This window comes from Anabrus simplex, chromosome 1, assembly GCF_040414725.1.
Source record: "Anabrus simplex isolate iqAnaSimp1 chromosome 1, ASM4041472v1, whole genome shotgun sequence".
Classification (NCBI taxonomy): domain Eukaryota; kingdom Metazoa; phylum Arthropoda; class Insecta; order Orthoptera; family Tettigoniidae; genus Anabrus; species Anabrus simplex.
Window position 1 is genome coordinate 590,313,816 of NC_090265.1, and position 27,075 is coordinate 590,340,890.

The 27,075-nt window shown below is 37.5% G+C and overlaps 1 protein-coding gene across 1 annotated transcript in view; it reads left to right on the plus strand.

Moving 5' to 3' along the window:
- LOC136870646 (claspin) overlaps nucleotides 1-27,075 on the plus strand; it is a 121,876-nt gene that overhangs the window by 36,720 nt on the left and 58,081 nt on the right. The window contains exons 3-4 of the mRNA XM_067144932.2: nucleotides 2,824-3,102; nucleotides 5,738-5,854. Of these exons, the coding sequence (XP_067001033.2) occupies nucleotides 2,824-3,102; nucleotides 5,738-5,854 (396 nt within the window). The remainder of the gene's footprint in view (nucleotides 1-2,823; nucleotides 3,103-5,737; nucleotides 5,855-27,075) is intronic.

Below are 27,075 nucleotides of genomic sequence, written 5' to 3' on the forward strand. Positions count from 1 at the left end.
AACACACTTTAGAAACGGCCAACAGTTTGAACTATGCTGTTCACAGTACAAAAAACTGAAGACAAGCAGAAATTTAAATTAACGCTACACAGTACAGTCAGTTTGCTTTTAATATCACTAAATAGGGCCTACACGACTTCTTTGCACATTACGGAAAAAAACTCGATCTTCTAAAGAAACAATTGCACAGTCTGTTCACATCTCACATAGAAAGCAATTTTAGATACGTGCACTAAGGAAATCACGACTTAAGCAACACAAGAAATGGTTTTACTCTGCATACAACGGCAATAAATAAAAGCGTCAGATTCAGTTGCACCACGAAGAACGACAGCTTTGACAGCACTAATAGCAGCTCGATAAAGACTCTTCATTGCGACAATGTATAGCCATAACAGGTTGAACAACCCAACAAATTTGTGACATCCGAAAGAACTACCGCTTTGCGTGAATCCTTGATACGAGCGAGAGTATAATGGTGCCAATAAAATCCTTTGCAAGAGACCCGCTGCTGCAATGTTTCTCGATCTTTTCATGGAAGGTTTTATAATCTAATTGTGTAAAACAATCACAGTAATGTAGAAATATTTACCGTATTTTAGTTTATGGAATATCGAGAGTTATGCAGCTTTTTATGCTGAAGTGTATAACTACTGATAATGGAAAATAAAACAATGTTAAAATCTCTCGTAATAATGGATGACTCAGTGAAAGGGTTCTTGTAACCGAATGCTATTGTACAGTTTATTACAGTCTATTATTATTATTTACATATTTTACGCCCACATTGGAACACTTATTGTCTGTTGTAGATTTTACATTTAATTTGAATAAAGTTTCACTAGCATACGTTGCCTCCGGTTTAACTATGGAATTATAGTGTTTCAGCTTAGCATTTATCGAAAGAGATTTTTTTTTTTATAGGTTGGCCAGGTAAGTCTTCATGCTTGTTTAAATTTAGTTGTTCTGTGTTCTATTGCTTCTTTTTCATTTGTGTTCCATGTTATTATTTCCCCAAGATATTTGAATTTCTGAACAATTTTAATCTCTTTATTACTATTCAATTGAATAACTGGTAAATCAACTTTAAAAGTTGGCATCATTTCTATTTTTTCAAATTAAATTTGTAATCCTATTTTTTTTTGCTATAATTTCTAGTTGTTCAATTTGAAATTTAGCCTCTTCTATTGTATTTGCAAGTAATGCTAAATCGTCTACAAAAGCAAGGCAGTTGAGTTTTAATACTTCTACCGATCTTGATAGTTGGTTGGCATTTCTTGTTCCATTCACGCATAACCTTCTCCAATGCACAATTAAATAACAATGGTGAAAGTCCGTCTCCTTGTCTAAGTCCCGTTCTTATAGTGAATGATTCTGATAATTCACCTCTAAATTTAACTTTTGCCTTCGTATTTTTAAAAGTCATACTAATGAGGTTAACAAGTTTTTGGTGTAAGCCAAATTCTTTAAGGCTTTTTAATAATTATTCACGATGAATACTGTCGTATGCTTTTTTAAAATCTGCAAACGTGATGACTAGACCCTTACTTCGAACTCTTTGGTGCTTCATTATCCATTTTAAACTAATGATATGATCTGGACAGCTTCTACCTGGTCAAAATCCTCATTGATATTCTCCAAGTTCTTGGTCGAGTTGTTCTTGGATTCTTGTGTATATAATCTTGGATAAAATCTTGTATGAAATATCAAGCAAGGATATCCTCCGATAATTATTTGGATCGGAGCAATCACCTTTCTTATGCAGCAGGTTGATTATCGCTGTATTCCATTCCTCGGGAAGCTTCTCCGTGTTCCAAATATCAGTGATGTATTTATGTAGGTTTTGAATAGTCTGATCATTAGCATTCTTCCACATTTCTGCTACTATTTGATTCTCTCCTGCTGCTTTGTAGTTTTTAAGTGCATTAATTGCTGTTTTCACTTCATTGTAAACTGGTGGTATAATCTTTTGTAATGGAGTTTTATTTTTTGGGTTAGGGTCAAATTCTAAATGTTCCACAGGATCCTCACAATTAAGCAACTCTTTAAAGTATTCTGCAAGGATGTTAGCATTATCTTAATTATTGTGTGCCATTTTTCCATTTTTATTTCTTAACATAAGTGTGGGAGGGGTAAACTTAGATTGATATTGCTTGAATGTTTTGTAGTAGTCTCTTGTTTAATGCTGATTGAATGTTTCCTCTATAGTGCTAAGCATTTCCTTTTGATAATTTCTTTTAATTGTCCTAATTTCTTTAACTGTTTGTCCTCTGGCATTAATTAGTTCTTCTCGAGATTTTTCTGTTTTCCTCTGTTGAGCATTTAACCATGCCTTGTGCCTTGCTTGAATTGCTTTGTCACATTCCCCGTTCCACCACGCATGTTTCTCCTTTTAATTGGAGCGATTTCTTCAGCTATGGTTTTAAGTTTGTTGATCATCGTCTCTAATTTGTCATTTAAAGGTGTTTTGGATTTCTCTAAATATATTTTATTATTTATTAACTGGGATCATAATTTCTTCTTGCTTTGAGATGATTACGTTTGTGTTTCCTTTTTGGTGTTAACTTGATTTTTATTTTTGAGATATAATGATCCAAGTCAATATAGGAATTTTGAAGGAACTTTAAAAAAAAAACCTTTTGCCACAGTAGCATTCTTGTTATATCCTGTACTGGCTATAACAGACTTTTACTGTATTCCCTTAGAGTTTGCTTGAAATAACTGTACATAGCCTATATATTTTCAAGACTTTCTTGTTTATCCTAATGAAATTAATATTACGATGTGTTTGTAAGCTTAAAATATGTGCTTTTATTATTACAGATGAAAAGTCAGAGTGTGGGCTCTTGGACGATGAAGAGGAGCTTCTGGAGGAAGAAATAACATCAAGTGAATCGGAAGAGGAGGATGAAGAAGAGGAGGAAGAAGAGAGTAGGAGAAATATTCGATCTCAGAAGTCCAGAATTCAGAGTGCTTTTGTAGATGATGAGGCAGAAGTGTCTGAAGACGATTATGATGATGATGGTGATGATGAGAGAGATATTTCTTCTGAAGAAGATGAAGATGATACTGGGAAAAATGATACAGAATGTCAGAAAGCAGGTACGATAGAACTATTTGCTCTGCATTTATACATTTTATGCATGTACTCTATTTTTACAGAGTCCCACGTGAGTTCATAAAATGTTCATATTAATTCATTTTGCCTATAGAGTCGTCATTTTAACTAGAATATCTTCCAAAAGGCAGGTAAGGCTCTTGTTAGAACTAAATATAACAGTAAGAAAAACAAGCCCTGCACAAAATCTACCGTGCCCATGCTGTAACTGCAGAAAGACCTTGAACCTGGTAGGATTTTATTAATTTGACCATTTTAATTGTATATGTTAGTCCATATTGACTGAGTACACTCAATTTCAATACCTGTGATGATACAGGAAAATTCCACGTGGTGTCAAGTGTACTAAACATAGCTAGGAAACAACAGTATTTTTATTTCATACTAGGTGCTTCACTATGTGAACTTCCCGCCAATATTCAGGGTAATTCCCCTGTAGTTCTTCAATACTTTATCACCTTTCTTGAAAATTGGGATGATTATTCCTTTTTGCCAATCCTCAGGGACCTCCTTATTCTCCCAGACACTCCTGAGAACTCGATATCTCCACTGCAGGCATACAGCTCCAGCTGCCTTGATCATCCCCACTGAAATTTCATCTATTCCAGCAGTTTTTCCATTCTTTATCTTTCTTACTGCCATTTCAATTTCATTCATTGTAATTTCTTTGTCCATTTCTTCATCATCTAATTGCCTTTCCTGGTGGCCCATTGAATGAGTGTCATTATTTTTCATGTTCAGCAACTTTTGAAAATACTACTCTCTCCATCTATTTCTTATTTCTTTTGGCTTTGTTAATATTATGCCATCTTCATCCTTCACAAATCTGGTGTTTACTTGATCTCTTTTGTTTCTTAAGATACCATACAATAAATTGTTGCTGGCCCGCATATCATCTCTCAATTTCTGTGTGAATAAGGCCCAGGTTTTCCTCTTTTCTTCCTCCACTGCTTTCTTGGTCAAATTCTTTGCCTCCACATATTTTCTTCTACTTTCTTCAGTCTTAGATGTTTTTCATGCTTTCCATGCCATTTTCTGTTCCTTCACTTTGATCTTTACCGTATCATTCCACCAGTGTGTCTCTTTGTCTTTCACATTTTCTCACATTCTACCACATACCTTTTCTGCACATCCAACCAGTGCTTCCTTAAATATTTTCCATTCATTTTCAACATTCCCCATCTCCATCCTGGGTACCAAGGGTATTATTTCCCTTTGAAATTCTTCTTGTATGCTTTTCTGCTTCAACTTCCATACTTAAATTCTTTTCTCTCTTCTTAATGTTTTTTTTAGTCTTTCCCACTTTCAATTTTCCTATCACAACTGTGTGATCTCCACCCAAGGCTTCTTCAGGCATGGCTGTAACATCTGAAAGGTTTTTCCAGTGTTCTTCCTCTATGATTATAAAATCTATCATGGTCTTTGTTCGTCTGTCTTCCCAACCATACCTTGTAATCTTCTGACTGTTCTTCTTCCTAAACCAGGTGTTACCAACAATCATTTGGTTCCTCATGCAAAAATCCAACAACAACTCACCTTTTGTATTCACATTTCCATATCCAAAGGGTCCTACAACATCTTCCTTTCCCTGTCTTTCCATTCCATCTTGTGCATTTAGATCTCCCATCAATAGTACTTCCTTATCTTCTATCTGTCTCTCCACTTCCTCTAAAAAGTCCTCTAGATGCTTATCTATGTAACCCGTTTGTCGGGCATATAACTGAAATAGATCTTTCATGCCATTATCAAACTGGAATCTCATCACCATCATCCTATCGCTGACGTATTTTGTATATTCCACATATTCTTGGATTTCTTTTCTAAGTATGATGGCCACTCCGTTTTTTGCCTCAGGTACTCCGCTGTAATACGGCCTGTATCCTTCTTTCAGAGGAATCTCTCCCGTACCCCTCTTCTTGGTCTCGCACCATCCAAGTATGGCTATATCTTTTTCTTTCATGAAGTTGACCAGTTCTTCTGTCTTCCCCGTCAGTGTCAGGACATTTACTGTCGCAATCTTGATGTAGTTTAGAGCTGGTTGCCCACTTCTCCCAGTCCCCCCAGCACCCGAAGAGCTGCGTGCGCGTCGCTTTTAGCAGGGGACGCCCTAACCTTTTCCGAGGCACCATATCTGCTTTATCCATATATGCTATTGTTACGATGGGCTTGTCACACCCAAAGGCATTTTATACCTACTGCCAGGTTCAACATTAGGCCGCCCCTAACATGGAGACAAAACGCCTTTCGTAGCTGCTCCTGTGGAGTACAGGCTATTTTGCCCCTTCCGCCATCTCCACCGTACCAAAGTCCACCTTCTCCACTGTAGATGCTGTTAAGGTCTTCACTCATTACCCTGAGCTGGGACCCATACCAGATGTTACACACAGGGTCATTGTGCTCTGGGGCTCACATAGGCAGGGCCGCCACTCCGTGGGTAGGGCTGCCTCTGAAGAGGGTCCTTACCTGCAGCTCCTTTGTATCGCTTAAAAATGTATAAATGTACCTGTATTGCGTTTTTCACAAGTCAAAATATTTTACATTAGTACATTTATGATCATGAACTTTTTTCCTGTCATGTTTTGTATTCTTAAAATAGATTCAAATGTTATTTGCTTCCAGATGATGAAACTACATCATCAAGAGATATTGAAGTGACTGTTGCAGCAGCAGATCAGAAAGAAATAACCAGTGAATTAAAGCGTTCTAGAACATTTGATATCTTTGGATCACAAGATGGTGAGTGAATTTTGTAGTAAAATATTTGGAATAGACAGTTATGTTTCGTAGATCTAGAGAGAAGGTATGTGGCAGAATGCTAAGAGAAAAATATTTGATCATATTCAGGGCTTTCTGAGGGGGTAGGTTATTCAAGGCAATCGGGCCACAGTAAAATTTGGTTGTAGAATGCATTCCTTGGTTCAGGAGCTTGACAAGACTGTAATCTTTCACCCCTGTTGGTCACAATTTACATGGATTATTTACTGAAGGGTATAAATTAATAGAGAAAGATTCACTTCAATGGAAATATGTTAAGCAATTTGTTTTATGACAATACCTTAGTCCTTATAGCAGACTGGACTGAAAGCTTGTAATCTAATATTATGGAGCTTGAAGAGAGATGCAGCAGTCATCATCACCATCATCGTCATCAGTTCTCCATTTTAGCAAGCCGGTCTGGGTGTTCATGAGCCTCCTGCAGTTCGTCCTGTCCATCCACACCGGATCTACTCTATGCTGCCAATTTACATCACGATTTGCAAGGTTTTTGAAAATGTGTTTTTACCAACCTTTAGGCCTTCTGACTTACAACAATCCTTTTAGAATATGCTTTTTAGGTCCTATTTGAAACCATCCTTCTCATATGTTCATACTATCATGAACTGCTTAATTTTAAGGTTTCCAACAGATTCCTATCCAATCCAAGTTGTTGCTGGGTAGTGTCTTTCCTTATTTTGTCTCTTGCTGGCTTTTGGAGACAATGGAGGAACTTCATTTCAGTGGCCTGTAAGCAACTTCGTAGGTCTAGTCAAAGTTACTGCTTCCAGTCCATGAGTGGGTACGAGATATGTTTTGTTCAGTGTGATAGGGGAAGCTGGAGGAAATGTCATCTCAAAGTAGTTGACAAACGAAGTGGTAGAATGGCAAGGTGCAGTACGATATGAAAATTAACATTTCCAAGACTTAAGTGATGTCAGTATGGAAGAAACCTAAATGGTTGGAATGTCAGGTAGGGAATAAAGAACTGGAGCACGTGAATCATTTCAGGTACTTAGGAAATGTAGTCTCTGGGGATGGCAGTATACTAAGCAAAATTTAATCAACATACAGCAAACGTAATGCACTGAGCTTGCAGTTCCAATCAACGGTATTCTCTGAGAAGGAAGTGAGTTCTCTGACAAAATTATCTTTATGTTGGTATGTTTTCAAACCGACTTTGCTGTATGGGAGCAAAAGCTGGGTGGACTCCGGATATCGTATTCATAAGTTGGGAGTAACAGACATGAAAGTATGGAGAATGACTGCTGATGTTGAATGGAAATAATGGTAGGAGAGTACTCTGAATGGAGAAATAAAGGCAAAGTTGGGAATGAACTCTATGGATGAAGGTGTACACACAAACCAGCTTGTTTTTAGGTTCATATAAGGCGAATGGAGGACAGATTATCTAGAAGAATAATGAACACAGCCCTAGGGCGTGGTAAAATAAATAGAGGAAACTTAGGCAATAATGATTAGACTCTGTTTTTAATGCTTTAAAGATAAGAAATGTGGAACTAAATGAGGCTATATGGGGTAGTTACAAACTGAGGATTGTGAAGACAGTTACCGTATTTACTAGTGTATTAGACCCCCCCCCCAGCTTTTCGAGATGAAAATGAGAAAAAAATAAATCTGGCCTATAAGACCCCCCTATGTGATTCATCAGAGAACGACGACGATTCCACTTCGAAGCGAGTACAAGTCTTATCGCAGCTCTGATATCGCACAAATTTGTGAATAGCTTTGTCTGTACGACATACGCAATGAAAACACGTCAAATCCATGCGGTACATCTGTGTTTCATAGTTAAGAAATGTCCGCCTCTGTAGTGTAGGTCTACTGCAGCTCTGATGACGTCCCACAAATAGATGAATAGGCCTAACTTCGTCTCCAACCCGCGCATTGCAAGCATGCATCAGTCATGCTATATGTCTGTGTTTTGTAGTTAATAATGTCCGCCAGCGTAATGGTTAGCGCAATTAGTTGCTGTTTTCGGGGGTCTGACTTCGATTCCCGGTACCATACTGCCAGAGATTTACGAATGGCAGGAAGGTTGAATGCTGTAAAAGCGGTACAGTGGAACCTCGATTATCCGTTCCTGGAAAATACGTTTTCCCAGAATATGCGTTCAAATTACGCGGTCCCGCGAGCATCGTAATTAAATCACGTTGTAAAAGTCCCGCATTATCCGTTCCTCGAAGAAACGATTTCCCGCATCAACCGTCCAGAAATTCCAGTCCCATCAACGCTAAATCCTCGATCAATCGTTTTTTAATAAACTGTATCTCACAAAAGGATGGCTATGGCATATTTATGGATCTTGGCGTTAACGCCCCGTCACTGCGATAATTAAAGCAAGTACTGTACCGGTACTGGAAAAGCGATCGGCGGTGAACTTGCATAAGGGACCATCTTAGCATCGCATTCGGGTGGTATTGTTTAGAGAATCTCGGAAAATCATAAAGCAGAGAGTGGCGACAACAATTGCAAGGAGACACGGCGCATTTCGACAGCTCTGCTTGAAGACGGAACGAGTTTCGTCAAATGTTCGCACTTACAAAACGTCCATATTATGTCCAGGGTTAGATGTTTATATTTTTACTTTTTTTGATCGTACTGCCGAAGAGGTTTTTGGCACTTTGCTCAGGGCACTGCAGAGTAACTGGGTTTTCGGGCAGGAATCGAAACTGCTTCTTAACACAAATTCAGTATTTTTGATATTATCGTACATGATTATGTTAGCGAGACCAAAACACATGTTGAACCTAAATGTAATTTTAAAAAAAAGAAAAGCATGGGAGGTCTTGGAATTGACTATTACGGTTTAGTTCCTAATGTAAGACTGGGAATTTTACGTTTTCCAGATGACCTCAAGGTCACGAATAACCGTAATTTCTGAAGTTTTGATATTTCTTTTATCTTTCCAATTTGATTGGATTTGTGACGCGCAGAATTGAATATAATGCATTCGAGAACTTTTAAGAATCGATACTTACATTCGATACCATGTTTTCGAGTTCAACATAACCTTTAAAAGTCGACGTAGGCCTAATTTGCGCGGTACGAGATTTACAGAAACTGACTATGAACAGTATACCGTAGACCAAATTACAATGAAAGATTAAGAAATGAACGGATTTCGCATTCATTTTGAGTGCTTTCGTATCTAATGTGCTTTATTTTATTAGATGAGAGAATTAAAAACTACTTGTGGTCGATTGTCGTTTGGCTTGGCGTTATTAGATTTTTCGAAGAGTTTGGCTAGCCTAATCAAAGTCGCTGAACTGAAAGAAGTTTTCACAGGAAACTGACGAAGATTCCCCTGTAAAACTGAATATAAAGTATCGAGATTTTGAACTCGCGCACCGGTAATTAATGCGGTTTCGTGGTCTAACATGCCCGCCTCGCATCCAGAGGCCCGGGTTCGATTGCGACCAGGTCAGACATTCTTACCTGGATATAAGTCTGGTTCCAGGTCCACTCAGCCTACGTGATTACCTTTAATTGTGGAGCTATCTAATGGTGAGATGGCGACCCCGATCTACAGAGCCAGGAATATCAGCCGAGAGGATTCGTCGCACTGACCATGCGCACCTCGTAATCTGGAGTCCTTCGGGCTGAGCAGCGGTCGCTTGGCAGGCAAAGTCCCACTGGGGCTGTAGTTTGGTTTGGTTTAGGAGTTTTGTAAGATTATAATGATACATATTTCATTTTTGTGATGTTTAGCCAAATTGTTGATGGTTTTCATTCATTCCCAGATTTTCCGTTTTCCCGTATTGTACGTTTTATTTTCATGGTCCCTCGAAAAACAGAGAATCGAGGTTTCACTGTACATGTAACTCCCCTCCACTGGGGGCGTGTTTAAAAAGAGCTGTACTACCTTGGGATGAGGAAACGAGTTTACTTTAGTTGAGAAATATTTGCGGTTGTTGCTATTTATACAGCGGGCGAGATCATTAACAAAGTGTTCGTTTAATATCTCGTAACTCGGGCCAATGTAGGCCTACTGTAGGTATATATTTGGGAGAGAAGTAAGTTTAAAACGTGATAAAAGCTATCCAATTAAAATGATTGTTTTACTCGCCAACGTACCTAACAAATAATATTAATAATAATAATTTTATGTCCCCACGTACTTTAAACGATTTTCGGAGACTCCAAACAAAACATACTAGGGTATGCATGAATAAAAAAAAGAGACAACGAACATACGAAATTAAACATTATGATAATAAAACGCATTACCGCCACACCTGTAAATATCCATAAATGTGGTATATTTTCCTGTTATTTATTTTTATTTTTCCCGTCAAACTTTTGGCACTATCGTCTGTGGCGCTATCAAGGAGATAATATACCGTACCTAACCTAAACACTGTGGTCTGTCTTATCTCATGGACAGCTGTTTACGCAAATCCTGATGTGATAAATGTAGAGAACAAGCATGAAATGTACTTAAAAATAAGGGTCTGTGTTTCAACAGCCGCAGTTATCAAAAGAATGTTTCCAGTTACTATGTATTACATTCGGAAGTACAACTCGTAACATACACTAGTTATCAGCTGATGGTTTGGCATACCTTCTACAGCAATTCTTTATTCGGATGGAGTGGCTTCTGCTACATGTACACCAACTGGGAATATCAGAGACCATCTGGGAATAGATTTACACTGTTTAGACTCTATAGTCGGGAACAAAATTATTTTTAAAAGGTTCAAAAAGACGGGACCTCGTATGCTCTTGATTGCAGTGCATGGCTCGAAGAGAATTAAGCATGGCTGACGCGACTGTCGAGAGATAGCAGTGAAGATGACGTCACTTAGAATGCCGACACGCTGGTAGCAAGGCAGGGAAGTTGGCGGCGCAAGGCGATAATTCAAATGAAAGCAGTGATCAGGTTTACTGCATGTGTGCTAGGCCTACTGCTGAACTGACAGAGACAAATGACTGGCCATTAAGTTCTTTTGTATCACTTTTTAATTATATAATAACACGATACCCTTATCTCTTTCTTCTACGGGATCGAGTATGAAGTGAGACGAATCTTCGTAGCGAGTTTTTGCGGCCGTATGCCCTTCCTGACGTCAGGCTCGCCAGAGGAATTAAAGAGATGTATCTAAAATGGACTTCTATATGTACCGTGGGCCTAAAAGTCGCGTTCACCTAAAACGGACTTTTATATGTACCGTAGGCCTAAAAGTCCTGTTCACCATTTATCGTCTTTTTACGTTTAGAAATACTGCCTTCCGACGAAAATAGCCAGCATAACTTAAATACATTCTAAGTTTGTTAAATAATAGTACGTATAGCATATTTACACGTACAATTTTAGCTCTTTATAATCTAGAAGTCATGTGTTCGCTGCACAAAATTTTGAAGTTATTGCATATTGGACCCCCCTTTACTATTTTTGGCTGTAAAAGTAGAAAAAAGTAATGCAATTTTTAAAGAATACTTTTAAAAAAATATGTAAGCCTGTACGTTAAACTACTACTCAACAGAAGTTCCAAGCGTATTAAAGAACTTGGCATATTGTGAAACTAGCTTCTGTATTCCATCCTCATAGAAATCTGCCGCCTGATGTGCCAGCCACTGCAGCACAGTCGTTTTTAGATCATTGTCGTGGTGCTGACCTCCTAAATTCTTTTTCAAGTGCAGAAACAAGTGGTAGTCACTAGGCACGAGATCTGGACTGTACGGAGGATGATCAAATTGTTCCCAGCCAAATGAAGCGGTGAGGTCTCAGGTTCGATTAGCGGTGTGAGGTCTTGCATTGTCATGAAGTAAAACAATCCCCCTTGTAAGCATGCCATGCCGTTTGCTTTAGATTGCACAACTGAGTTTACGTAACGTCTCACAATAAGTCTCGGCATTTGTTGTATCACATCGGTGCAAAAAATCCACAAACAACACACCCTGCCTATCCCGAAACACAGTGCACATGAGTTTGCGAGCTGAAATTGTTTGCTTGCCCTTCACTTTTGTGGATGATGTTGAGTGTCTCCATTCCATGGATTGCTGTTTTGATTCCGGCATAACATAAGCCACGAGCGCATCATCTTCATTACTGTACCGCTCAAAGAAACTCAAAGCACTGCCTACGTGGCTTGGTTTTGTGCACCTCTGCCAGCATCCTCGGTACCCTGCGTGAGCACAACTTCTGATAATCTAAGCGTCTTTGACACAATTTCATAAAGAACACTCCTTGAAATTAAAGGCAAATCATAAAATGCCTGTTTTCTCGAACCTTTGCATCAACATTTTGCACCAAGTCTTCAGTAATGACAGATGTTCGCCCGCTATGCTTCTCGTCGTGGACATTAGTACGGCCTTCTTTGAATGCTTTAAGTCATTTTTTTACCATTCCTTCACTCATAGTGTGTTATTCATACACTTCACTAATCTGCCAATGAATTTCAACAGCTTTCACGTTTTTTGCATTTAGAAAACTAATCACAGTGCGTACTTCACACTCAGAGGCATTTTCAATACACAAAAGCAAATGTAAATACAGGTGAATGTTTCCATAATGGTGTTTGTGGCTAGCCTACAGATGTAGGTACTGAGCGTGCATACTCTGAACGATGACCAAAGTGCTGCAGCGGCCATATTTAAAAATGGTACTGACTTAAAAAACATGCTTTGTATAATGAAGGTGTATTGTATTGTATTTCAAAACCACCTTACCCAGATTGTGACTATATGTCATTCTTTCCTTTCTTGCCTATATTCTGTTTTTGACAAACCCAGTAATTAAAATCAAGGCATCTAAAATGGAAATATAGAATATCTTGTACCAATAGTCCATACAGCTTAAGGAACTTGGTCTGCCAAGACAACTGCTACTCAGCTGTATGGCTTACAGATATAGAGTGTTGCTGGGCAAACGTTGTATTTTCAGCTTTCTTGACTGGATCCACTGCCCCTCAGACAGCTTCTCACTTGATCCCATACTGAGAAGAAATCTTGAGTGAGCTGGAAATCAGGTCCTATGGATAAGAGGCGAACGTGCACCATCTAATGATAAACTGTTTCACTGAATTTTGTCACAATAAGTTGTTTTTTGCTCTGCATATTGATGTAAATATTGTATATTTGTGCTATTTTGTTTCCGTCTAGGCTCTCTTTTGTTTGTTTTTTCATTTGCGCTTTCATTATTTTTTTTAGCATTTTTTCAACTCATATTATGTAAATTATTCCAACCCCCCTAATTTTTCACTGAAGATGGCTCAAACAAGCCGAAACATGTCTGAACTTGTTTACTCCGTCTAATGACGGAATATATGATGTATTGAATAGGAGGATACTTTCATTTTTCGCCATTGTAAAGTGAAAACCGTCAATACGGAATGATTCTAATATCTTGTAATGATTGACTTATGTAATAGCTCTGTCTAACCACAATTACTATTCCACTGCAGATTTTACGGAACTTAAACTACCATAATTCGTTAACATTAATATCTCTAGAGTTGAACAATAACAGCTATTATGTTAGATCTGCAGTAGAACCACTATTTAACGTTTTTATAGGCACCTGATATTTTTAACCTTAAATGGGGGGTTACCTTAAATTGAGGTTTCACTAGAAAGCACACCTTTTCCAGAGATTTTTTTGACTATATTAACATAGAGTAAATTGTACCATCATACATTATTTACCCAGTGACAGCAATAAAATAAGGAGATATCTACTCTAGACACTGTACTGTAGTTACGGTTTGTGCTTCACTTTGACATACAGTAGAAGTCCGATATATCAAGTACCGCTTATAACGAGAACCCTGTTATACCGACAATATTTTGCTGCTCCTTCAAAATTCCTATATTAAATAATGCATTATACTTTGGTTACAGCGAGAGCCCTATCACTGATGCATCCGTTATTATGAGCGATTAAGTGCGCACATTTTTTTCTATTATCAATATTTATGCACCACAGCGATTATGAGGCTTGCAATCCATTATCTTCTATATCGTTTCCTCGCTATGTCCACTAGCGAGTTCTCTCGTCGACATTCGAAGGTGATGTTGGAGTCCATTAGTAATATCCATCGACAGTTATTCTGTAAAGAAAATTCGAAATGAAAGAGAACATATTTTCGTAATAAATGCGTAAATAACATATCCAAAAACAGTTATTAACTCATTAAAAATAAAGGCTGAATAAGCGATCGCTTAATTTTAATGCTAAATACTGCAATTAAGTAAAAATGGGATACACCTCGAGATATGGCAGAGTGCATAATTTATTTCACAGGTTAGTTTATATTTCTCGCGTCTGGTTAAATTGCGGAAAGGTTATTATCATGCAAATTTATAGCGAGAAGGTTATAATTTATCTAGTGTCGCTCGAAGTATGTTTTCATTTTATGTATAATACGGTTAAGTTAGGATAGGTGATGCTGTTTGAATAAGGAAACCGAAACGTTTGCCACAAAATGCGATTGATCATCTTTGGTACGGTATAGTTTTCTCACTGTGTGCATTTGCGTGCTCTCTCGTCAATATTTGAAGGCGATATTGGAGTCGATTAGTAATACCCAACGACTGCTATTCTCTAAAGAAAATACGAAATGAAAGAGAATAACAAGTTTTCCTAATAAATGCGTAAATAACGTGGCCAATAGCAGTTGTTAACTTGTTAAAAATAACAGCTGAAGCAAACGATCTCTTAATTTTAAGGTTATATACCGAAATTAAGTAAGAATGTGATACACCTCAAGATATGGCAGATTACGTCACTGATTTCAGAGGATAGTTCATATTTTCTCGCATCTAGTTACATTTCGGAAAGGTTATTCACATGTAAATTTTTAGCGAGGGTAACTTATTTTCTACATGCATTTCAAATATGTTTTCATGACACATATATGGTTAGGTTAGGTGACACCATTCGAAGAAGAAAAAACTGGAGTGATACCGTATTTCTCCGAATCCAAGACAACGTTTTTTCCCTCAGAATCTCATGCGAAAAATCAAGGGTCGTCTTGCATTCATGGCCTAACGGTAATGAACACCACTGGCAACTCTCGCGGTAACCATGCTGCTTCTTTTCACCCCCAACACGCACACGCTCACACAAAATTCGTTGACAATAAACGACCACCTCTTTATTATACATCGCTAGCCGTGACAACCGGTTGTAGAGTGCCTCTGTGTAATGTCACTGGATCTCGGGAAATAGTGAAGAGAGAATGATATTCCATTAGCCTCTACAAAAATGTTACTCAAATCTGCAGAATGGCATCAAAACATGTGAGCCTTCGAATTCCTAGAAAGGCCACGGTTACTCATTGGCAGAGTTATAACGCGTCTACTGTATGTGACTTAGTAAAATTAAGTTTTATAGACAGCAAGAATATTTTCGTAATGGATAGTCGTAAAGATACGTGGAACAGGTATTGCCGGCAAATTTTCAACGGCTTCTAGTCGATATTATGCCAATTTTAAGTTAATGGTTATTAAACTCTCAAATGTAGAATAAATATGCAGCTGCAAGAAAATATGGCATAGGCTTAACTAAAGCCAATATTTGGCATCAGCGTGAAGGCAAAGTTACCAAAAATGCATTCAGTGGTCCCCAACAAGGACGCTTTAAAGAAGTCAAAAATGAAATTGTGATGTATGTGCACGAAAAACGCAAGGGCGGAAGGGCCATACCGTGGCGCAATAAACTCGTTCATTGACCTTCAACGTCCGCTAGGCCTGTACATCGCTAGCCGCTGAAGTTGGCCAAACCCGGCAAGCGAAACGTGCACGTAGCGGTAGCCAGTTATATTTGACGCTGAGTAAAAGTACCGTAACAGTTTTTATAGACAGCAAAAATATTTTCCTGACGGATCGCTGTATTGTAGAGATGCATGAAATAGGTATTGCCGGCAAATTTTCAACGGGTTCTCTTCGGTATTATGATGCCAATTTTAAGTTAATGGTCATTAAACCCGCGGAAATAAAAAATAATTGTGCAACCGCAAAAAATGCGCCATAACGAAAGCCAATGTTCGGCGTCTAAACATAGTATAAAAATGCGTACTGTACAACAAAGGCATTCATATCATTTTACTAAAGCACTTTTTGAGCCTGATTTAAATTTTTTGAAGGAAAAAGTGGGGTTCATTTTGGATTCGGAGAAATACAAAACTGTAATTTTTTCAGAATGATATTAAACATACACTTTCACATAGTATCGGATTTCGAAAAATAACAACCAGGTAAGTCGTAGTGTGGATGTCATACCCGGATACGCAAGTTTTGAACAAAGTGATTGCTGTTTCATACCAGTTTTAATGTGCATGGAGGGTTTTCCGACTTTTATACAAAAATTGGATACGACAATCTGTAATAGCAAGTAAATTTTTCACTGTTGTGAATTCTCGCTATAACGGACTTCTACTGTATTTTTGTCTGTGAATGCAAAACCGCTTTGGTTTAAGGTCATTCTTATAACGTTATACATGATTTTCCATAACAGTCGGGAAAGATACCAACCTGGCACAGAAACACATTAAAATCGGTATGAAACAGCAATCGGTTTGTTTAAATATTTTCGCGTATGTTTTCCAAGCAGCGGCTTACTCATTAACACGTATTTTCTAATTTGTAGTCTGAACACACACATGCAGTTTCATTGTTAAAAATTGTAATAGTATTACTCCAGAGGTTTGTGGCAAACATTTTCTTACTTCAAACGGCATCACTTAGCCTAGGTTTACCGTGCACATATTATGAAAAAATATTTCAAGCTCCCTGTAGAATTAGAATGATGATTACCATTTCACTATAAATTTACGTGGAAACAGCCTTTGTGAAATTTAACAAGATGCAAAAGTACATAATCTAACCTCTGAAAATAAGTAATGCACCCCACTGTATTTTGAAAAGAAGTAGTATCACATTCTTATTTTATTTCAGTACATAGTATTAAGAACAAGCAATCTTTTACTTCAGCCTTTATTTCTAAGAAGTTAATGACTTCTGTCATTGCACTTATTGCAAAAACATGTTATTTCGTTGTTTGTTTACCGACCAGTCTGAGTTGTGAGGAAACCTCCGGTTAACTCAAGATAGACTCTCTCATGCGTAGCAAGGAATCGATACGGAAGTTCATCGATCGCATTCAATATAATCACTGGAGTAGTGTATGAATATTGATAATGGATAAAAACTAACGCCCAAATTTGCCCATAATAACAGATGAATTAGTACAAGGGTTCTCATTGTAACCGAAGGATGTTGCACAGATTAATATAAACATTTCGAAGGTTATAATAACATCGTCATTAAAACGGGGATTCTCTTCTACTACAGCGGCCGCGGTTGGATGTGTATCGGAGTCCGACATCTAATCTTAGCCCTAAGTGCCTGCGCTGTAAATTTCTCTTCTGTCTTGAATCATTCTTAGCAAGCTTACAGTGTCTTTTTCATATGTTCTTAATCTCCCATAATCTAAATGATTAGAAATAAATATTTGAGAATTTTTACATTTCCTTTACGCTAAATGCGGGTTTTGCCCTATTGTGAATTACGTTAAATCGAATATAAAATTGCATTGCTCTTATGGAATATTTTTCGGGACTGGAAACTTCTTCTGTTAAATGCGGGTTTATGCTTAATCGAGGTCACACAAAATCGGGGTTATGCTGTATTTACAAAAGCAGTCCTGAGCACTAAACAAATTATTGTAATATTCACCTCCTTTTTTGTTCTACCTAGAAATTATCTTCTTTAAGAAGTGCCTTAGAACAGAATATTAAAGAAATTTTACTGTGAAATATTAAAATGTAAATCCTTCTGCGTAGATGTCCATTTCATAATAATGAATATGTCCATTTCATAATAATGAATATATATTGAATTACCTTGTTAGAGCCCCTTCAGCCGTCTTATAGCCATGTTCAGCAACTGGCTCCAAGGATATACCGAGAGAGCGTTGTCTAGCTGTGAGCTTGCATTCGGGAGATAGTGGGGTTCGAACCTCACCGTCGGCGGCCCTGAAGATAGTTTCTCCTATTTTCACACCAGGCAAAAGCTGGGTCTGTACCTTAATTAAGGCCATGGCCGTTTCCTTCCTACTCCTAGTCCTTTCCTATCCCATCATTGCCATAAGACCTATCTGCGTCAGTGCGACGTAAAGCAAATTGTTAGAATTAGCTCCAAGGATAGTCAAAAGTCAGGTATCAGAGTTGTTAGAGCTAGAATTTCTGGATGGAAGACATTGAAAAGTGTGGGTATTCCATATTTACTCACATAATTTTCCCCCTCTTTACCCCTTAAAATAGAGGACAAAACTCAAGGTGGAGAAATACATGGATATATCACAATGACTACAAAAAATAGGACGTCAAATTGAGATGTACAACTTTAAAAACTTCATTTATTTATCAAATTAATATTTAAAAGCAAATAACTAAAATAGCACAAAATTTGAACAGTTGTGAGACTTTTCTTCAAACGTCATTCCCTGTTCAAGTTCAAAATCGGTGGCATTACTGGTGAATTTGATCTTTGGGTCAACCGTAGCAATACAGATATTGTATAATAAATATTAGAGATTAAAAGTGCATGAATCAAAATTAGCTCATTAAGTGCGTAAATAAAATCAATTTAACTGTCCTTTACTCTCCACATCTTTCTTCGAAGATGTGCCGGTAGACATATAATCTTCTTTAAGCTCTTTGCGACAGTGTCTTCCGTGATCAGATTCCAAGCTCGAATAACCAAGAGCACAATTGTAATTGTTCACTGGCGGGTCTTTTAACTCCTTCACTGTCTGCCTGAGTATGTACTTGGGTTCCCCATTACCACTGCACTCTTGTCAGCTCAAATACGAGAGTCGAGTCATAAGTCATGGTAACTATTTTTTTTCTCGCAAACAGAAGACAACACGGCAAATCTAAGATATGCATTTGGAAATATACGGCATGTACTTATGCATAGTGCCTGAAGACAAATTCTGACTTCAGGAGATTCTCGTAGGAAAGTGACAGAATACAGGCCATTGGTAAACATTGTTTTATTATGGTATAGACAGCAAATACACAAGACTACGTACAAAGGACAGGTCTCCACTGGTTACAGACCTTAGAAATAATCACCCAAAGTTTCCACTGTGTGTTGTCAGCGGTGGGGCAGGCGCTGAATACCATTCGCTGCATGTGTATCGCTAACGTGTGACACCTCTCTCCGAAATGCTGTTACGATGTCCTCTTTGTTAGCAAACCGTTGTTCACGTAATGGCGTCTTGACATTAGCGTGCATTTCTGCCGCAGAGAACTGCTATTTTAATATACAGTAGAAGTCCGTTATAGCGAGAATTCATAACAGCAAAAAATTTACCCGCTATAACGGATTGTCGTTATATCCAATTTTTGTATAAAAGTCGGAAAACCCTTCATGCACTTTAAAGTCGGTATGAAATGGCAATCAGTTTGTTCAAAACTTGCGTTTCCGCAGATGATATCCACACTACGACTTACTTGTTTGCTATTTTTCGTAATCCGATACTGCGTGAAAGTGTGTGTTTAATTTCATTCTGAAAAAAATATGGTTCCGTATTCCTCCGAATCCAAGATTAACCCCACTTTTTCCTTCAAAAAATATAAATCAGGCTCAAAAAGAAGTTTGTAAAATCATACAAGCCTACGCATTTTTAGACACCGAACACTGACTTTCGTCACGCCGTATTTAATTTTTTTGCGGCTGCACAATTATTCTTTATTTCCGCGGGTTTAAGGACCATTAACTTAACATTGGCATCATAATACCGAAGATAACTCGTTAAAAATTTTCCGGCAATACCTATTCCATGCGTCTACAATACAACGAACCATCAGGAAATTATTCTTGCTGTCTATAAAACTGTTACTTTTATGCAGCGTCAGATATAACAGGGTACCGCTACACGCACGTCTCGCTTGTCGGGTGCGGCCAAATTCAACGGCTAGCGATGTATAGGCCTAATCGCGAACGTTGAAAGTCAACGAACGAGTTTATTGTGCCACGGTATGGCCAACCGCCCTTGTGTTTTTCGTGCACATACCTCACAATTTCATCATCGACTTTAAAGCGTCCTTGTTGCGGACCACTGAATGCATTTTTTGTACAGTACCGGTACGCATTTTTTTGTCTTCACGCTAACGCCAAATATTGGCTTTAGTTAGGTCTATGCCGTATTTTCTTGCGGCTGCACAATTATTCTACATTTCCGAGTGTTTAATAAACATTAACTTAAACTTGGCATCATAATATCGACTAGAACCTGTTGAAAATTTGCCGGCAGTACCTTTTCCACGTATCTTACAATACCACTATCCATCACGAAAATATTCCTGCTATCTATAAACCTTAATTTTACTAAGCGTCAAGTGCAATAGGCGCGTTATGACTCTGCCACTGAGTAGCCATGGCTTTTCTAATAATTCGAAGGGTCTCATGTTTTGATGCCATTCTGCAGATTTGAGAAACACACAGGCACTGTACACTGTACAACCAGTAGCGATGTGTAGTAAAGAGGCGGTCGTTTATTGTCAATGAGTTCTGTGCGCGTGTGAAAAGAAGCAGCGTGGTTACCGCGGTAGTTGCCAATGGTATCCATTAACTTACTGTTAGGCCGCGAATGCAACAACCCTTGAGTTTTCGCATGAGATTCTGAGAAAAAAAAAGTCTTGGAGTCGGAGAAATACTGTATCACTCCAGAGATTTCTGTGGCAAACACCTGAGCTTTCTTCTTCAAACAGCGTCACCTAACCTAACCGTATATGTAGCCTATCATGAAAACATATTTGAAACGCATGTAGAGAAATAATCTCCTCGCGAAAAATTTACAGGTAAATAGCCGTAACTAGACGCGAGAAGATATGAAATATACTCTGAAATCAGTGGTGTACTCTGCCATATCTTGAGGTGTAGGACATTCTTATGTAATTTCCGTATTGAGCCGTAATAGGGAAAAATTTTCTTGCCATGAGTGGGCAACTACCTTTTTCCTGAATCGAACGCTTAGTCCCGTGGCGTCTTTCTCCTTTCAAGCTCTACGAGTGGGCAACAATTTCCTTTCTTGCACCGTTCTTATGGGTGACTATTTATCTAGAGCCGTGCTACAATGCCTATACCACCTTTCGGTCCTACTCAGCAATCAAGAAAATTCAATGTTCGAACAATATCTCAGGGAATAAGTTACATCAGCTTTTTTTTTACCGTGAATCCGACTGGGATTACCTTCTCTACCTTTCATTATATGCGAACATCGATTGGAATATTTTGGTCACGAAGACTCGGTTTCAAACTCAATTAGTTACCATCATCAGGTAAGATATTACCTTAAATTAATCTTATAATCTATAAATAATATAAAATCGCTTAAATTCTAAATTATTAATATTTATTCAAAATTATATCATATTTTCAGATGAGCTAAATGTTTTCTAAATATTTTGTATGTACTTTGGTAATTCATCCAAACAAAAAAAAATCTTGAACTAGTCCTTGAAGTCCATGATAATTAATCAAAAAAAAACTGCCTCATTATTACCTATGGTCTCATCCTACCAAATAATTCTTCTCCTAAAATTTTTCATGGATTAAGATTGTTTGATGAATTCATCCTGACTTTTCATGAATTACAATCTATCTTCGTATTCTCATTCTCTTATTAAAAAAAATTATAATTGTATAGTTCTTTATATTGACATTTATAAATTAATTAGATTAATGAATTAGCTTGAGATTGTGTAAATGACACAACAAGAGTAAAATAAAAGTGAAACTTTTATGAATAAAGTCAAATTCTCGTGAAATTCCAGCAGAAAGTCGAGTTCTGACAAACATCCAGTTTCGGTTATTGATATTTTACAAAGTCTCAAACTTAAGAATCCGAGAATATTTTTTTTTTTTGGTAAGTAATCATCTGTCTAGGCTTTCTTCAACTAATTTTATCATCTAAAAAAAACTCACGCAGAATAAGAAATGTTTCATGTCTGTAGCTCTTAATAGCTACCTATCTTAATATTTAAAAAAATCATCATTTATCATGACTAGATATAATAAAAATATACCTATAAAGTCTGTAAGATCTCCAAGATAGACTCAACAGCTTTGCATTCAGGTTATAATATGTCGCACCGCTTAATAAATTCAATTATATGTTTGCAATAAGTCAAGGAATACCTTAGATGACAGTTCCTAAGCCATTAATAGTGATTAGCTAACATTACGATGACACTAATTTCATATCTGCCGACACTAATCTAGTGTTTCAGCTTAAATCAACTTAAATATCAAATAGGATGTGGAAATTTTCTTTGAGGTTGCCATAATAGCCTGAGTTGTAGGTTAATTGAGATTAATTTCCGATGACCATACTTCATTAACATCCTGTAAACCCATCTTCAATTTGCCAATACGTCACATATAGATTATTCGAGGTTACGTCGCTTTAAGCATTAAATAAAACCTTAATTCTACACTACGTTACATACACTCTCATTAATTACTTATACGTGAGATTCTTTCCTCAAACGACCTTCCATTTATTATCATTCCCCAAACAAATATTCAAGGATATCTATTATTTATTATTCGCACTCCCTATCTCATTATTTCCATCATATCCTTACATCACCGCATACATAAACTTCATTTGATCTATTCAATGTAACGCTCGATTTGAATAATTCCATATCCCAATGAAATTACAATATTATGGATCGACAACATCTATTTCTGACAATATGCACTTGATTTGTCAAAATATATATGTATAAATATAACCCATATTTATTCACGTTTGGCAATAAGTTGGTATTAATGATGATCTAGGTAACCTACGATTCGATCTGCATTACCGGTATTTACTTACTCCAAGTACATTTGAACGGCTTGATTATGGCATAACTCTTTGAAAATCGACTGACAAGACGTTATTATAGTGCTTCATTGGCGAATACGACATTTCCTACATATGGAAGTTCTTATCTGCTTTTGAAGATTACCAAACACCTTCATCTGAACAGCATTATCAATACGTTCGCGATGAAACTATCTTTATAAGTCATCTCTCGAAGATACATCGATCCATTCCTTACATCAACACAACCAACAAATTACTACATGATACTACACAAATATCTACTTTTGAAAAATACAGCTTTTAAACTTATCTTATTCTGCCTGTGTTTTGGGCTGGGACTGCTGTAATTTCGTCCTCTTATGCGGCGATCATCTCTGGTTTATATCTGCGGCATCTCCGAGTCTTGATCGCTGGACTTGTGTTGTCGGGCAAGGCCGGTTCGGTTCCCGTCTGTCGCCAATCCCATCTTCATTTAGCAGGCCATCACAGCGTTTTCACGTACATGCATGAAAAACATAGATAAATATAACATTAATTCCACGGTCTCCATAGTTATAAAGCCTTCTTAAATTCTTTAGGATCTTATGAGGAGAATATGATGACGTAAATTCAACTACGGTATTGCAGTTTTAACAACACGAATTGCAGTGTAATTTGCCTATGAGCCTATATCTTTACGAGAAATATAACATTTGGACTTCGTATTTTTGTTAATTCTTCCGATAATGTTAGTATCTTCTCTCTAAAATCTGCTATTTCTTTATACAGTAGCTTCTTGAAATCTTCTGTGAATATTCTTCCTTTTTACGATCTTCGAATGTTCCTACTGTTGTAGTGATGGGTAGTTCGCGAACGAACTAGTTCTCGGGAACTACTTCACTCCCACGAACTGTGAAGTGTTTACTCGTCTCTCGAGAACTACTTCTCGAACTGTAGAACTTCACAAGTGTGAAGGGAATGGGAAAGAACTTGTTCGCTGACGAACTACTTCAGCGGTTGCAGAGTAGTCTAGCGGGAAAGTTAAACATTTTGAAGTAGTTGGTGAAGTAGTTCATGAAGTAGTTCTTTCTTGGGAGCGAGAGTAAATGAACTAGTTCCCACAGGTGAACTGCTCCTTCCCATTACTATATTGTTGGTTTATAGTGAACTTTTCTTATATCACGGTTACCTGGATTCCGTTTGCCTGTATATTTTCCCTTATGTTAGCGGCCACATGGATTCCATTAGTTTGTATTTCATTACTTCGAACTTTCTGCCGCACGATTTACGGAACTTTACCGCTATTCTCGGCAAATGACGATTTCAATGTCGCGATTCTAAATGACCAGGGCAATGAAATGGTACATTTTTCTCCCCTGCTATGGGTAAATAAATGTACTGCTTGCAGTATATTTATTTCCATTCCAATTTTCCATACAAATGGAACTTTTCATTGACCTATTTGTATTATTCTATCATTTTCTTAATTTCTAACATCATATTTTAGGCTCTATTCCTGGTCTTGTTCATGGTACAATTTCATGTTGATGGCATTATGTGTGTTTCTATATGTACCTGTCAAGTTTTCTATAATGTAGGCGTTGTTACCTAATACCTTCTTTATGATGTATGGGCCGTCGAATAAATGGATAAATTTGGAAAATATGCGTTCTGATGCATTTGAGCTAGGTGATTTTCTTATCAGCACCATATCATTAATCTTGAAAGGTGGATGAAATCTTTTATTTTGGACTCTTTTCTGTCGCCTATCAGCCTGTCTCAGTCTTTCGTTTACCACCTGGTTGATTTCTCCGCTACCAGGTCTTTGTTCGTCATTCTCTCCAAATATTGTATCCCATGGCCTCTTCGGATATTGATTTAAATGCACAACACTAGGTATCTGGTCGGTCGATTCATGGACAGTATTGTTAACACTTTCTTCAATTATGTTTAAAACGTCAATCCACTTCCAATGACTCTCAGAACAATATATTCTGCAAAATTTTGCTATCTCTCTCATACATCGTTCCACAGGATTGGCTGATGGATGCCTAACTGAGCATAATATGTCTTAATTTGCATCTCATGCATCGCTTCTTGAAACTCAGCCGACGTAAATTCGGTGCCTCTATCAGTTAGTATTTTCTTCGGCTTCCCCATTTTAGGTATTACATATTTATTTATTGCCCTCAGTAACTGCTTGGTTGTGGCTCTCTGAATCGGCTGCAATGTTATAAATTTTGAAAATACGTCCATGATGACAACAATGTACTTCCGTCCTTTAGTAGCAGATGGTAATTTACCAAAAATGTCTATTGCATATATTTCTCTTGGGGCTGTCGGCAATATGGCAATTGGTTTGTGCTTAGTTATGAATGAATTGTGTTTCGTTCTCTGACAAGTGTCGCAAGTCCTAACGATATTCCTGATTGTTCTTCTCATCCCTTTCCATGTGAATCTTTCTAATATAGTTTTTGTTACTTTGTCCACCCCTCCGTGTCCTGTTATCCTATGAGTGTGCCAAACCATTTCCTTTTGCAATGCCTGCGGTACTACTATCCTTAATTTAATATTATGCTTGCTGATATGACTCATTAACATCCCATCCTTTAGTACATATTGACCCATTCTATTTGCTTGCCCGTTATCTTCTGGATTATTATGCTCTATTCTTATGACTTCTTGTGCTAGTTTCTCATCCGATTTTTGCAAAAGGGTAATATTCCTTAATTTTTCTAGAAATTCTTCATCCTGCTGTACCAGTTCAATCTGTTGGATTACTTCGTCTTTTTCTACAGGATTCCTACTTAGAGCATCAGCTAAGATGTTATTTTTCCCACTACAATGTTCCACTCTAATTTGAAACTGCTGGGTAAATAAGATCCAGCGTGTGATCCTCTCACTTGTCATCGCCGCTTTGAGTCCGAATACCAAGGCTTTATGGTCGGTCCGAATTGTTATGGGGAATCCGTATATAATTTTTTTCCACTGTTGCAGTGCGTACACAATAGCCAATAGTTCTTGCTCGGTGGTAGTGTAATTTAGTTCGTGTTTTCGCAGTTTACGGCTGGCAAATGCCAAGTAAGTTCGTTTCCTCATTCCGTCCGTTTCCTCTTGATATAGACAAGCACCTATTCCAATGTTGGAAGCGTCAGTTTGAATGACGAATTCTTTGGTGTAATTTGGATATCCCAGTTTGATACTATGAGCCAGTAAACTTTTCATTGCAAGAAATGCCTGCTCAGTCTTATCATTCCATTTCCATTTGTTATTCGTTTTTAATAATTCTTGTAATGGTGCTGCTGTATCCGTGTATCCCTTACAATGATTTGCGAAAAACTGGGTCATTCCTAAAAATTGTCTGACTTGTTTGATTCGCGGCGGACGGGGAAAATCACATATCGCTTTGATCTTTACAGGATTCGGTTTTATTCCTTCTCCGTCGATAACGTGCCCTACAAAAAGTGTTTGCTCTTGGCAGAACCTTGATTTAGTTAGATTAATTTTGAAACCAGTACTTTCCAAATTTTCTAGCAATCTGTCGAGCTTATCACAATGGTCATCGAAAGTTTCGCTTGCGAATACCAAATCATCTACGTAGCATGTTACGTACTCCTTTATTTCAGGCAATAAATGCCTGTCCAAAGCTCTTATCAACACCGCACAAACTGTTTTTTAATCCAAACGGTAATCTGCAGTATGCGTAAGTTTGATTATCAAACATAAATCCAGTTAAAAGTCTTGACTTTTCTTCTAATATTATATGGTGAAATGATGATGTGAAATCCAAGTTTGTAAAATATTTCATGTTCTTGAATTTCTTCACTATTTCTTTGATTTTCGGGACTTGATTATATTCCGGTATTAGCTTTTCATTCAATTTTCTAGCGTCGAGACATATTCTCAGACTCCCGTTACTTTTCTTCACAATTACAATGGGATTTAAATATGGCGTTGTTGTCTTAACGATTATTCCATCATTGACCATTTCTTGGATTAGCCTCTTTACATCTTGAAAATATTTTTCAGGGACGTCATATAGTTTTCCCTTAAACGGAGTCCAGTCGTTCACTACAATTTTGTACTTAAAATTTGGTATTTGGCCAGGTTTGTCCTTAAATATCTCAGAATACTTTTCTAAAATTGCATACAATCTTTGTTTTTCCTTTGCATTCAACTTGGTTTCAGCTATCTTTTCCCATATGCTTGATTCTTGCTTTTCATCTTCAACACTCAAAATCTTTTCTAAACTTTGCATTATCTCCTCTCCTTCTTCCGATTCACTTAGCCTCCCTTGTGCTGTATAATCTTCCGCCTGTCTTTGTATTTTAATTCCCTCAACTTTCATAAATCCTGAATCCTGAGTTTC